The 13,932-nt window shown below is 35.4% G+C and overlaps 1 protein-coding gene across 6 annotated transcripts in view; it reads right to left on the minus strand.

The window, feature by feature from the left end:
- Nucleotides 1-234: 234 nt before the first annotated feature.
- Nucleotides 235-13,932, minus strand: part of BAZ1A (bromodomain adjacent to zinc finger domain 1A) — an 86,126-nt gene continuing 72,428 nt past the window's right edge. For 3 of the 6 annotated variants that reach the window (XM_070358717.1, XM_070358715.1, XM_070358714.1), the window contains 6 exons: nucleotides 7,769-8,016; nucleotides 7,456-7,682; nucleotides 5,086-5,555; nucleotides 2,932-3,074; nucleotides 1,588-1,675; nucleotides 235-1,221 (listed from right to left, as the gene is read on the minus strand). In XM_070358717.1, the coding sequence (XP_070214818.1) occupies nucleotides 1,025-1,221; nucleotides 1,588-1,675; nucleotides 2,932-3,074; nucleotides 5,086-5,555; nucleotides 7,456-7,682; nucleotides 7,769-8,016 (1,373 nt within the window). In that variant the 3' untranslated portion in view covers nucleotides 235-1,024. Of the gene's footprint in view, nucleotides 1,222-1,587; nucleotides 1,676-2,931; nucleotides 3,096-5,085; nucleotides 5,556-7,455; nucleotides 7,683-7,768; nucleotides 8,017-13,932 lie in introns of all 6 variants that reach the window. The other 3 variants (XM_070358716.1, XM_070358713.1, XM_070358712.1) reach the window with 1 other exon arrangement.

The raw sequence follows: 13,932 nt of genomic DNA on the forward strand, positions 1-13,932 counted from the left end.
TAACATAGGTGGGTATATTCCAAACTTTCTTTTTTCTTTTTAATAAGAATCCCTGGGATAGAATGTTACTGTTCTGACAGGAGGTATCTTACTCCTAAAGGCTTTGGGCAGAAGAGATTCAACTCACAGCTTGAGACTCAGGTACAATAAAACATTGGTTCCTATGGTCTGTATTTATCACATGTAGAAGACCAATTCTGATTTGTAAAAAATTCCAGAAACTCAGAATTCTTGAAAAAAAAATGCATCATTTTATTTGTACACTTAAAAAGTTGTACATAGAAACTTATAATACAGTTGTGTAAAACTGAAAGAACTGTCAAGGAAAAGGGAGGGTGTTACCTTTATTGACTGATCATTAAGGAAGTTAGAGAAATAAAACAAAAACACAATAAATGTTTAAAAAATTAAAGAACATTTTCCAGGTACAAATTTTATAAATACAAAACAAATTCACAAAATTACTTTGAATGCTAAATAAATATCTAGTTAATAAACTCAGACTCAATACCTCCAGCCAGCACTGGTACAGCACTTCAAGGATATAAAATTGGATTCATTCATGTGTAGTGTTGTAAGAATGTGCTCATTAAACAATTCTTAGATGTATATACTTTTTCCTAATCTGTGCTATAATGGAAGATTTTTCTGTGTGGATAAATCTCCCTTAATACCACACTTCTAAAAAAAGATCAATGACAAAATAAATCATAGGTGGAAAAATATTTTCTGAGATATTGGGACACATGAATGATCTCAAAATGTACAAAAACCTCTGTAAACCAGTACTGTATCCAATACATATATCAAACTTATTAGATATTGAACAAAACTGTAGCAAAGGAAATCTTTCCTACATTCTCCTGAGTGCTTAATATTAAAGTTGAGAATATAGTGCAGGCCACACTTCAATGTGGTCAATCAGCTGTTATTGCTTTATACATATATGTCTGCTTTAGAGCATGATTTAATGTTCCATTTTCATGAACAATTTGATTTCTTCATATCCTTCAGAAGGACAAAATTAGATTCGTGACTTTTTTGCAGCTGGTGGTGTGCTAACTTGATCCACATTCCCAGATGTGACATGGAGTCCAAGTTTTTGAGCCTGAATATGAAAAAATGCTTGAAGCCTAGTTCCAGCTTTTGCTTCACTTGTGTTACGAGGGTTGTACTCAAAGCAGTTCGAAAACATTAATTCAATATCATCGATAAACTCAGCTAGAATGAAAAAAACAAATGAGATTAGATGAAAGTCAATTATAATCTTTGTTGGTATCATATCTGGAAATCTCATTAAGAAAATGTAAGTCCACTTTTTTTTTAGAAGGTGGCAAAACTGAAGCTTAATATTTAATTAGATGTATTTTATATAACTGTACAGAACATCTATTAAGATCAGATTCTATAAAATATCTTTAACTCATCTAATCCCCATCCATCTTTCATTTCCATATATGCATGTATATGTATTTTAGGGATTTCTTGGGGTGCCATATACACAATTACATTAATATGCATCATTGAAAGAAAAACAGCCTCTACTTCCTTAAAAATAATTATCAGAGAAAAACATAAATTACTCACATGCTAATTTATATTCACACTTGTTCACTTTTTCACGAATTATATTTAAGGCAATGGGCTTTTTGATGATGTCATAATAGTCTGGGACCTGTAAAATAATTCAAATATATCTCTCCTATAGACAATTTATTGAAGATAAGTAGTCAAATATATGCAAGTTTTGCACTTGAAAGCAACTGAATATTAGCCTCTGAATACTACTATTCCATTAAAATTACATAATACATTTTAGTCATTATAATGTTGTAAAAGATTATTTAATACTGTAAAAGTCTCTCTCTGTATATATGTATCTATAAAAAACTTCTTTAATGAGCACGACTACATTTGTAATGAAGAATAAAATATGCATAACAAAATTTGGCACAAAAAACTACTCAGGAAAAACAAGTTACAGTCCAACTGAGAGCTAATTTTTATAAGATGCTATTTCAATTAACCCTTCACATTTTGGCTCTATAAGTCTCAAAACAGAAATCTGATGATGTCACTTTTTCATTCAGAAACCTTCACCTGATACTGACAAGTGAGGCCCTTTACAATCCAGTTGTGTCTGAGCCCCTCTAATACACCCTCTGCTCCATTCAAACTATATCCCTCATTCCCATATTCTCATTTCTAGGTCTTTAACTTGCCATTTTTCTTCCATAAAAAAACTTTCTAATTCCTGCTATTTCCTCCCTCTGAAATGCTCAAATCTATCCTCTCTTTTCTACTTCTGCAAGACCAGTATAACTTCCAGTACAGTACTCGAACACTGTCCTGTCTCTGCTACGGCACATCATATTCTGCCATACATATATAAATAACCACAGCACCATCTCAAACCCCTTAGTTAGGTTATGCCATCTCTGTTAAGAGTACCTTTTATGTCAGTGTTTCTCAAAATGTGGTTCCTGGATCAGCACTAACAGCATTGTTTGGGCAATCATCCCAGACCTAGGGACTCAAGGACCCTGGGGTGGGGCCCCGTCAGCTGTGTTTTTACAAGCCCTCCGTTGATTCTGGTGTATGCTAACGTTTAAGAAACACTGTTTTACATAAGGGAAGTACCAAAAATGGTACTTAGTTGAATCAACTCTATTCATATTCATTACACAGAATAAAAACAGTGAGGTTACTGCAACACACTGCCATCGTTTCTAAGCATCAGTCACAGGACTAGAAGGGACTGAGGAGACTATGCTAACTTCATTTTCTTCAATATAGGAACCAACTGTCCAAGTTTTGCCTTGTTTTCTAAGTAGACAGTGACTAAATAAGCATTTTGACCACCTCAAGTTGCTATGCAGACTAAATCAGATCATATACACAAATACATTTTATACAGTCCAGTATTATTACCTGAATTTTAGAAACAAGTTTCAAAAAAGGCCAGCTGTCATCATGCCGTACCAATTCCACAACAAGTTGTTCAAAAGCAGACAGTTCATGAACTCCTCCCTGTCGACCTGAACTCCTTCGATTAAGTGTCATAGGGGATGATTCTGACCAAATAATTATATTAACTTTAGGTGATGATAAAATGAAATATTTGGAAAATACAAACAATTATCAGAATAAAAAAGATAGCTGGTAATCACTCCCTAACAATATTTAACTTATAAATAAGGCATATAAATACAAACGACATTCAAACAGAAAATCAACACTCTACACACTGAGATGTTAAACTAACATATATTCTGAGAGACAAGTAAATCTGGACCAAGTGTTCATTATTTCCTTTTGATCTTAAAAATTTCAAATTGAAATAAACACTCATTGGGAACAGATTGGTGTATAAAGAGTGTAATACAAAAGGTAATTCTAGAACACAAAGTTTTTGCATTGTTCTAAAAATATGTTTTCAACTACAGTAAGATGAAAGCAAGCAATCGTCTGGTATTTTCTGAAATACATCCTTAAGAAAATAACCTCTTCAGATCTAGAAACCTGGCCTCTTTATAAATTACCTTGCATAACAGAAAATATTTCTCAATGATGAAATAAAAGATTGTTCTTATAAATCTAACTTCATATGGAGAATTTTCTTAAAGCAAAATGCTTTTTCATAAAATGTAAGGTACATAATGAGATCTAAGGTGTATAAATTAGTAGAAAAAGGTAGTATAGTCCATAGATGAATCTAGGTGTTTAAATTCCCTGCTTAAATGTAAATCCACACATTTCCCTGTTTATTTGTCCTTAGAACCACATTATAAATTGGTTAAAAACATTTTTTTCCAGCAGGTTTTTTGTTTTTGTTTTTAATAAAAATGCTTCAGGTGTATTATTTTCCAAATAGCTTGGGGTTCAGGATTGTGGAAGAGCGAAGCACGTAAGAGGATAGGAAAAGCTCAATTAGATCTTGGTACAAAGTTACCTCATATCCACAACCCACCAAGCCTGACAACAATGACTGCATCATGCTGCATTCTTTCCCCAGTGAATTAATCCTGTCATGTGTTTATGCAGTACAAGCTACCTGAAATTCTTCAAAGAACAGTAACTAGCATTAAAATTTTTTTAATTGGAGGATAACTGCTTTACAATGCTGTGTTGGTTTCTGCTGTACAACAATGTATATCAGCTATAAGTACACACATATCCCTTCCCTCTTGAGCCTTCCTCACACCTGCCCTGCCTCCCCCATCCCACCCCTTTAGGTTGTCACAGAGCACTGAGCTGAGCTCCTTGTGCTATAAAGTTGCTTCCCATTAGCTACATATTTTACAAATAGTAGTGTATTTATGTCAATGACTAGTAGCAATTTTTATGTGTAACTTCTTTTTGAAATACCAAGGTTTTATTACCACTGATAAAGAAGAAAGAGGATAGCATTAAAGAGATTAATGGAAATAAAATAAAATTAAAAAAAAAAAAGAAATCTGAAAAAAAAAAAGAGATTAATGGGTAAACAGATTACATAGATAAATATGACAAATAATTTATCATATAATAAATATGATAAAACAACATAACCCTATATAGTATGTAAACAATTTATATATTATATATAAATATTAAAAAAATTATCAGAATAAAAACAATAGCTGGTAATTACTCCCTAACAATATTAATGTTCCCAACTCTCCCTTGCCCCCAAATTCAGTATATCAGGTGGGAACCTTACCAAATTACCAATGGTAGCTTGTCTAGGTGATGTTGAGTATGTGCATTTTGAAGGGAGCAAAAGTGGATGAGAATGAAATGTGTTATAATGTGATATACTGAGGTTGCTCAAGTTTTGGCCAAATCTCTCCATTAAACACAAAATGCTGTTAGCAAATTTTTCTCAAGTACTCTGCTACACTACTACAAACACTAGCAGTGTAGTTTACCTTTATTCCCCAAAGAGCTGCCCCTTCCTTGAACATTATGCTTCAGGTCAGGTTGCTCCCTAAAAACTCCCTATAGTGGACAGCCTTTCAAAAATGATACAAACTATCTCAACATTCAGTCGTTCCAGATTACTCAATTTTCTCAGGTGAAAACATTAATTTAGAATCTTCATACCTGCAGATTGTCTTTTCCTGCCTCTTCTCTTGGATTCACTATCTTGGAGGGAAAGTTTTGAAGCAACATTTAGAGGACTTGACTGCTCACTTGACTTTGCGGCAATCACCCTGAAGTTAGGGAAGCTGGGACTGTTTTCCGGTGTATTATTAGCACTCTTCCTGCCTCTGCGCTTTCTACGAGGACTCAGTAGTTCCACAAATACATCTGCTTGCAGTGCGCCATGACTCTGGCGAGTAGAACGACTGGCAATTCTTAAAGATTTAGTTTCTGTAGGAGGAGCAGATTTTATCTTTCTTAGGCTTCTACCAGTAGTTTTAGAAGAAGCAGTTGTTTTCGGTGTACTCTGCTGACTCCGTGAAGTGTATCTTCCAGGGTCTTGTCGTTGGCCACGACTTGAGAAAGAAGAGCTCAGTCTCCCTCTTGTTTTAATTGGCAATCTAACTTGTGGTCTTCCTCGTTTTGGTGGGCTATAAACAGTGTTAGAGAACAGTTACTGTACAGAGCAATGATGCACATATGACACTTCTATCCCCCTTGTTCTACTATTCAGCCAATGAGTTCAATACACATCACTTATGTGTTACTGAGACTTATCCTCAGTAACACGTGGATAAGTAACATCCTTATTACTCAGTTTTTTCCCCGGTAGTTCAAACGGTAGAGAATTTGCTTGCAATGCAGGAGACCTGGGTTTGATCCCTGGGTCAGAAAGATTCCCTGGAGAAGGAAATGGCAACCCACTCCAGTATTCTTTCTTGGAGAACTCCATGGACAGAGGAGCCTGGAGAGCTATAGTCCATGGGATTGCAAAGAGGGGGACATGACTGAGTGACCAACTTTCACTTTTTTTTTAAACTTAGAACTGACGAAATCTAAAATGTGCTTTCATTTATATCTTTGTAATGCAAGGAGAACATGTAATAATTTCTCAGTATAACTCCAGGACATCATCATGAAAATCAAATCCTAAGTCATGAATAAATTGCAATCAGATCCTCAGAAGAACTGAGTAAAATGGACTTGATCATGTTGAAAACTTAAAATGCAAATCTTTAGTTTCCTTATGCTTCAGGAGACTGTCACTCTTCCTTATTACTGATACTGAGGTAACCTACAGTTTTGGCCAATGGGTCCCACAAAAGTAGGCCTTAAACCTACTATTCCTCAACACCAGGCCAAGAATCTCTTTGTTGTATTTGACGTTTACTGTAAGATACAAAACTATATTCAACCTTTTATTTGCCTTTATGTTGTAGACAAAGATGATACAATCCCATTAAGCCTCCTATATCCATCTCCCCACATACCTGAACCTCTGGTTTGCCTAAAATATTTCCAAGAATTTTCCAAGTTCTTTATTGTCTTTACGCTTCTATAATACTGTTGAGTTGGAGCTACTAAACAACTTGCTTGAAATAGAGGGGCTGGCTCTCTCTCATCTCCTCAGGCGGTGACCTTTTTGGACTGTGTCAGTTCCAGTCGCCCTTGCTGCACATTCATTTTCTTGATTCCACGTGTGTTATGTGTGCATGCTCAGTTGCTCAGCCCTGTCCAACTCTTTGCAACCCCATGGACTACAGCCCTCGAGGCTCCTCTCTCGTGGAATTTACCAGGCAAGAATACTGGAATCGGTAGCCATCTCCTACTACAGGGGATCCTCCCGACTCAGAGATTGAACCTGCATCTCCTGTGTGGGCAGGTGGATTCTTTACCACTGAACCATCTGGGAAGCGATTCCACATGAATGGAGTTCAAATGTTGAAAAGGGATGGAGAGTCTTAGAGACAAACAAGAAGAGACTGCCCAGCAGGAATAACCAAATCCATGCATTAGGCCTGGGTGACACAGCTTGCGCTAAGTTGTCAAATACTTGGCTATGCAGTAGTATACTATAGTAGCGTAGTAGATGCTGACGTGGCAGGAGTATAAAAATACAACGTGCTTCCTGGCATTTCTCTCTGTTGACTACCAAGATCACCAATATTTGGGTATAACTTCTTGAGAAAGCAAAACATGCATCCAGAGCTGTGTTCATCTGTATCTCCTAGCTGTCCTCTGGACTGCTTATTTGCTAAAGTGAAAAAGTAAGTAATGTCAACCTTAATGAGGCTCTGACTTGACATCCTATCCAAACTTAAACTCATACTTGACTTTGTTATCTGGCTAAGTTCACACAAGGACTATACGCCTTTGGGAATAATTTCATATGTTTATAATACATAAAAAACAAGGGGAACTTTACAACACTATACTGCACACTTGTTTTTTAAAAATTAGAGGCCAAACCATTCCATTTGTATTTGAAAAGTCAAGAGATTGCCTAGTCATGACTCACGAACTCTCATTTTATTGCATGTTAGGATTTACCTGACTTCTTCTTCTTCTTGAGAATCATCTTCATCTTGTTCTACCTCATACTCTTCCTCTTCACTTTGACCCTCTTCTTCATCATCATCAACTTCATCATCCTCACCTTCCATACTACCTTCCATCTCATCATCACTTTCCAAGGATGGTCTCTGTCTAGAGGAGAGTCTTCTAGAACGCTGCTTTGGCCGACACTCTGGACAAAACCAGTCTCCTTCAGGCACAGTCTGATAAATCACATAAATGATCAGTAATCATCTGTCACTCAAAATCTCAATTCTAATCTGAGAAGCAGAAGAAAAAATAAAAATACCTTGAGCTTTGGTCGAACACAGTAGGTATGGTGGCCCCGATCACAGCCATCACAAAGTACCATGTTCTCAGCATCACCCTTCTTTCGGCAGATCTTGCAACGGGCATTCAGTATAGATTTAGACCATATCACACTACGATCCAGGGTGGAGAGATGAAGAAAGACTTGGGATAGACTAGCAGAAGAAAGGAGAGACTCTCTCCAACGGTCCAGGACTGTTTTATAAGAACGCCCACTGTCACTGGCATCTTAAATGAAAGGGAAAGTAATTAAAACTTCCTAGGAAAACCCTAGACATCTCCTAGAACTATTTTTCTTGGTATTGTTAAAATAGGTAAGAATTTAGAGTTCTTCTCTCCTAATACTTCACAAAAAGACAATATTGAGATTAAACATAAAAAATTCATGATAAAGAAAATTTGCTGAGCCACACCTTGCTTATGACATGAAGAATTACTTAAATCTGTAAAACAAATGCTTGGGGATTTCAACAGTTAAAAGAGAAAAATAACTTAGGGCAATGTGTTCTCAATCTAGCAATCTAGTTCTTTGTATCAAATCTTGATCTTATTTAGAAACTTGGCTAAATACAATAACAAGTCAGCTACTATTCATATGAATCAAGAATGTCACTGCCTCATTTGCAGATAAAAGATAAAGATGGATTGCTCTTTAAGTTAAGTCTCAGTCATATTTGAGGTTTCTTTTGGGGCTAATGAAAATGCTCTGAAGTTAGATAGTGGTGGATCTATTGTGAATATATTAAAAACCACTGAACTGAACAATTTTAAAAGGGTGAATTTTATATATGTGAAATACGGTTCAATAAAACTGTTACTAAAAATATCAATTATGGATAAATGCCAACTACATTGCCTTCTATATCTAAGAAAATATTATTTTTAAAATAAGGTAGATTTTTTATACAGAAACATTTGAATCTATTAAGAATCATTTGACTGGATGCTATTAATCTAGCTAGTCTATCATTTTATATTGGCATGTGATATTGACCTTGAATTGATCTTCACTACTGCAACTACCTTAGTTTTCCTAAGACATTATACTTAACTATAAAGTGCCTACCACATCACATCAAAATTCTGCAAGATATATCCTCAAATGGAATCTCATGGATAGCAGCATGACAGTTAAGAAAACATAGGCTATGGAGTCAATCTGCCTTGAGGTGAGCACTAGCTCCCCTATATAGCTTGGGCAAGTTACTTAAGGTGCCTCAGCAGCAGTATGTGGCCAGCTTATACCTCTGAGTGCTATTGGGAAGATTAAATGAGATAATACACATAAGACATGTAAACTCTGTCACAGTGTAAATGCTACTGTTGTTATCATTATTCCTGCATTGTATTTTCCCTTCAATATGCAGCATTTTAGAAGATAAGAAACAAGTCTACTCTATGACCCCTGCTCTTAAGAAAATTTTAATACAGCTGGGAGGATGAAGATGTACACAATGAGGGGAAGTCATAAAGCAAGAGACCTGTCAAACACTAGCAGATCTTGAACTTTTGTTTTGATTGTTAGGCAGGAGAGAGACAGGACATGAAACCTAGGGCCCACTCAATGTGGTGAATCTTCCCTTAAAAGTTAGGGCCCCAAAAGGCCGCACCTGTAAGTGTCAGGGCGGAAACAAGTACCACAAAGAAGGAAGCAGGCAAGGAAATCTGCTCATCTGGACCGTGATATTGGGTGGAAAGGGGAAATAAATCTATTTTATGTAACTACAAACAAAATCTTGAACAGGTTTAAAACCTAAAAAAACACAAGCTAAGATTTTACAGTGGTCCAGGTGACCAGAGTTCCAGAAAAACATCTATTTCTGCTTTCAAGATTGCTGGGAGAAATATCAATAACCTCAGATATGCAGATGATACCACCCTTATGGCAAAAAGTGAAGAAGAACTAAAGAGCCTCTTGATGAAAGTGAAAGAGCAGAGTAAAAAGGTTGGCTTAAAGCTCAACATTCAGAAAAATAAGATCATGGCATCTGGTCCCATCACTTCATGGCAAATAGATGGAGAAACAGTGGAAACAGTGGCTGACTTTATTTTGGGGGCCCCAAAATCACTGCAGATGGTGATTGCAGCCATGAAATTAAAAGACGCTTACTCCTTGGAAGGAAAGTTATGACCAACCTAGATAGCATATAGCAGAGACATTCCTTTGCCAACAAAGGTCCATCTAGTCAGGGCTATGGTTTTTCCAGTGGTCATGTATGGATGTGAGAATTGGACTATAAAGAAAGCTGAGTGCTGAAGAATTGATGCTTTCAAACTGTGGTGTTGGAGAAAACTTGAGAGTCTCTTGGACTGCAAGGATCCAACCAGTCTATCCTAAAGGCAATCAGTCCTGAATATTCATCGGAAGGACTGATGTTGAAGCTGAAACTCCAATACTTTCACCACTTGATGTGAAGAGCTGACTCTTGAAAAGACCCTGATGCTGGGAAAGATTGAAGGTGGGAGGAGAAGGGGACGACAGAGGATGAGATGATTGTATGGCATCACCGACTCAATGGACATGAGTTGAGTGGACTCTGGGAATTAGTGATGGACAGGGAGGCCTGGAGTGCTGCAGTCCATGGGGTTGCAAAGAGTCGGACACAACTGAGCAACTGAACTGAACTGGTGACCTCAGGTATGGCAGAAACAAGGGCAAATCTCTGCAATGAAGAAACTTCTGCAGATTAAGTTCTACGGAGTGAGAGTTAATAGTCAACACCCATGAGGCACATGTGGAAACAAAACACTATAATCAAGAGCCTGCAGAATCTGATCCATAAAGAGGCATGAGACACAGAATTAGACACTATATAAAATAACTGTGTTTAACATGTCTTAAGAAATAAACATTTGAAAATATCCATAAATGACCAAGCCATTTGAAAAAGCATCTAGATCTCTAAAAATAATTGAGATTTATAACTCAAAGAGAGAAGGATAAAAATGGATGGGTCAAATGACTCTTTAGACAAAGCTAGAGAGAAATATTAGCAAAGAGGGACATAAATGCAATAATATAGTTCACGTAATTTACTTCCATCCTCTCATTTTGTGCTTCTATTTATCCTAATTTTCTAATGTAAGTCTTCATGGAAAGTTCTGGCCTAAGTGGGACTCTCCAAGGAAGAAGGCAACAAGAGTTGCTAGTTCAAAGATCTTAAAGAAATATTTCTGGGTAAATCAGAGGGTATTCTTATTGGTAATGGCAAGAAATAAGATTGCAGAGACCAATGTGGAAGAATGGAAGAAAAATTACGACAAACTGGAACATTAAAAGTCAGTTTGACTGGTTCTTGACTCAACGGCTGGTGAAACTATGGGTTTTGATCAAAGATGTGCTTTAAGAAAATTAACCCAGTGGTAGTTCCATTTTTATTCTACTTACTCCAATCCATTTAAAATATTCTAAATATGAAATATATATGGATGTCCATATTTTTCTATTTTCATATAACTACTTAAAGGATAAAAAATAGTATATAACATTGATACCATTTTTTCTGTTAATTGTTTTCTCATTTTAAACTTTGCTTCTCCAGATTATACAATTCTCAAGGGCAGAAATGTCTTTCATTTTCCATTAAGCTAGCACAGATAAATTCCTCAAGATATTGCTAATTAAATGTATTTTACTAATATAAAATATTGGTAGATTCATATGATCAAATATTACACCAGGAGATTTTATGCTGTTAACTGCCACTATACAGTAATTCATGTCACCATGCCATGCCGGCTTCCCTAGGAAATAAAACAATAACATCTCCTACTCCAGAATTCTCTCTGTGCTCATAAAGGAAAAAACAATGTGAATAAATACTATATGTGAAACAACACGTAAATTCCATTGATGCTCAATCTTTAACAATAACTAAGTATACTAAGGTGCAACAATGTCAGTTTTTTATATAACAGGGTAAAAGAGTTTGATTAGCTGAGGTATGAAATGTATCAAGAGCAAGAAAAGTTTTAGGAAGATATTGTTTTATAAGCTTGCCCTCAACCCTATTCTCTCCAAAAAACCAAATTTAAGGTTTTTCCTTCAAAAGCTAAAAATGTAAATCAATATTCAGCAGTAAAGTAAAATCATAATTCCTTAAAAATACAAAATTCTTTAAAAAGTTAAATATTTACCATCTCTCACACTAGATTGATCTTCCTTTTTTTCTTGTCCCTTTTTTTTTTTCTATCTCCCTTTTTGATCTTTATTAATTTCTGTGCTGCCGCTGCTAAGTCACTTCAGTAGTGTCCGACTCTGTGCAACCCCGTAGACGGCAGCCCACCAGGCTCCCCGACCCCTGGGATTCTCCAGGCAAGAACACTGGAGTGGGTTGCCATTTCCTTCTCCAATGCAGTAAAGTGAAAAGTGACAGTGAAGTCGTTCAGTTGTGTCTGACCCTCAGCGACCCCATGGACTGCAGCCTTCCAGGCTCCTCCGTCCAATGGGATTTTCCAGGCAAGAGTACTGGAGTGGGGTGCCATTGCCTTCTCCGAATTTCTGTGCTACCAAGTTTCAAATTGATCAAGTTAGTTTGACAATTTCCCCCCCACAACTTAAGGGCTTAACCTTAAGCATGACTTAATAAATTATTAAATTATCAACCTAAAACAATTATCACATCTTACCTAAAATTAAGTCAAATATGATTATGTTCCCCAAGTTAAAAAAGCCAAGTTTTATCAATGTGATTGATCACTAGAATAAGAGGGACATCTAGAGAAGGTGGAACATAAGCAGAAATTTTATTTCTTACTTGATTCTTCAAGAAACTGAAATAATTTCTAAAGCTAAACTGGGAAAATTCCTACTATAGTTAATTTGCTATGTTGAAAAATTATCAAAAATAGAGAATTTTAATGTTTTCTATCTTAAGCATTTATAAAGTGGAACACCCTTTTCTCTCCTGGATTAAGTATATATTCTTGATTACCTTTCTCCAAATATTTAGACTACCTTAAAACCCTAGAGGTACTTCCATTTCCTGCTGTCTCATTCAAAATAGATCATTCAAAGGCTTAAAGAATTACAGACACCAGTTCTATTAACTTTGAGGCAGCAATGGTAGATGGTAACATCCATTATTACAAATGATCAACATCTGACTCTGATTAATATTTACAAAGTAAGGTAAGCTGAACACTTACAAAATAAGTAAGGTAAGTTGAACTTGTCTTATTTCATTTATTTTTTCTTTTATATGTCTCAGGATGAAATGAATGTCTAAACACTGCTGTATACAAACAAGCATAGGGAACACTATAGTTCTCTGCTCTTGTATAATCTATTAGGTGTAAACTGCAATATCTCTCAGTGTCAACTTTTTCCCTTTGTCTAAATAGTTAATAAAAGGTACTGATGAAAATTCAAACATTAAATAATAAATTTGATCCCCCCTCACCAAACCTATAAATAACTTTAATTGATGGCAATTTCAGAAGTGGAAAAATCAGCAGAATTACATTTTATTCCCATACCCCTTTTGGAATCACAGAATTAACAGAATTAATAGTAGTAATAACATTTTACATTTATAAGAGTCCTATGACTTACAAATAACTTTTAATTGAAATAACTATAAATTCACATGTGTTTGTAAGAACAATGCAGACATCCCTTATATACATAATTTGATTTTGACACAAAGTATTAGGAAATACTGAAGACAAAATAACAGTGATACAACAAACACAAATTTGAATCTTTGTGCTTATATGTATTTTATTTCTTACAAATGTTACTTTCAATGTGAAAAGTGAGTTATTAAGCTCATGGTGGAATTATCAATTTATAAGAAAATTAAAATATGGACAGGCTTATTAGAACAATGAGATACTAACTACAAATTCTTCATTTTAAAAATAGATAATTTACGAATATACTAATGTTTCAAGCACCATATATTTATGAAAACTTTGTTCTTACTACTCAAAACATTAACATTCAAATCATTTTTAAAGGATTTTAGTCTACTCAAGACTCTCTCAATATGAGATCAAAAAGATACAGTTTAAAACAACTTTAAAAAAAATAAATAAAATAAAACAACTCTTTCTTCTAGTACCTCACTATTGAGATATAAACTATCTCAATATAATAAATTATAAATTAATTCAGTTTTTCAGAAAGACCACAGCAAACTG

The sequence above is a fragment of the Bos mutus genome, chromosome 21 (assembly GCF_027580195.1).
Source record: "Bos mutus isolate GX-2022 chromosome 21, NWIPB_WYAK_1.1, whole genome shotgun sequence".
Lineage (NCBI taxonomy): Eukaryota > Metazoa > Chordata > Mammalia > Artiodactyla > Bovidae > Bos > Bos mutus.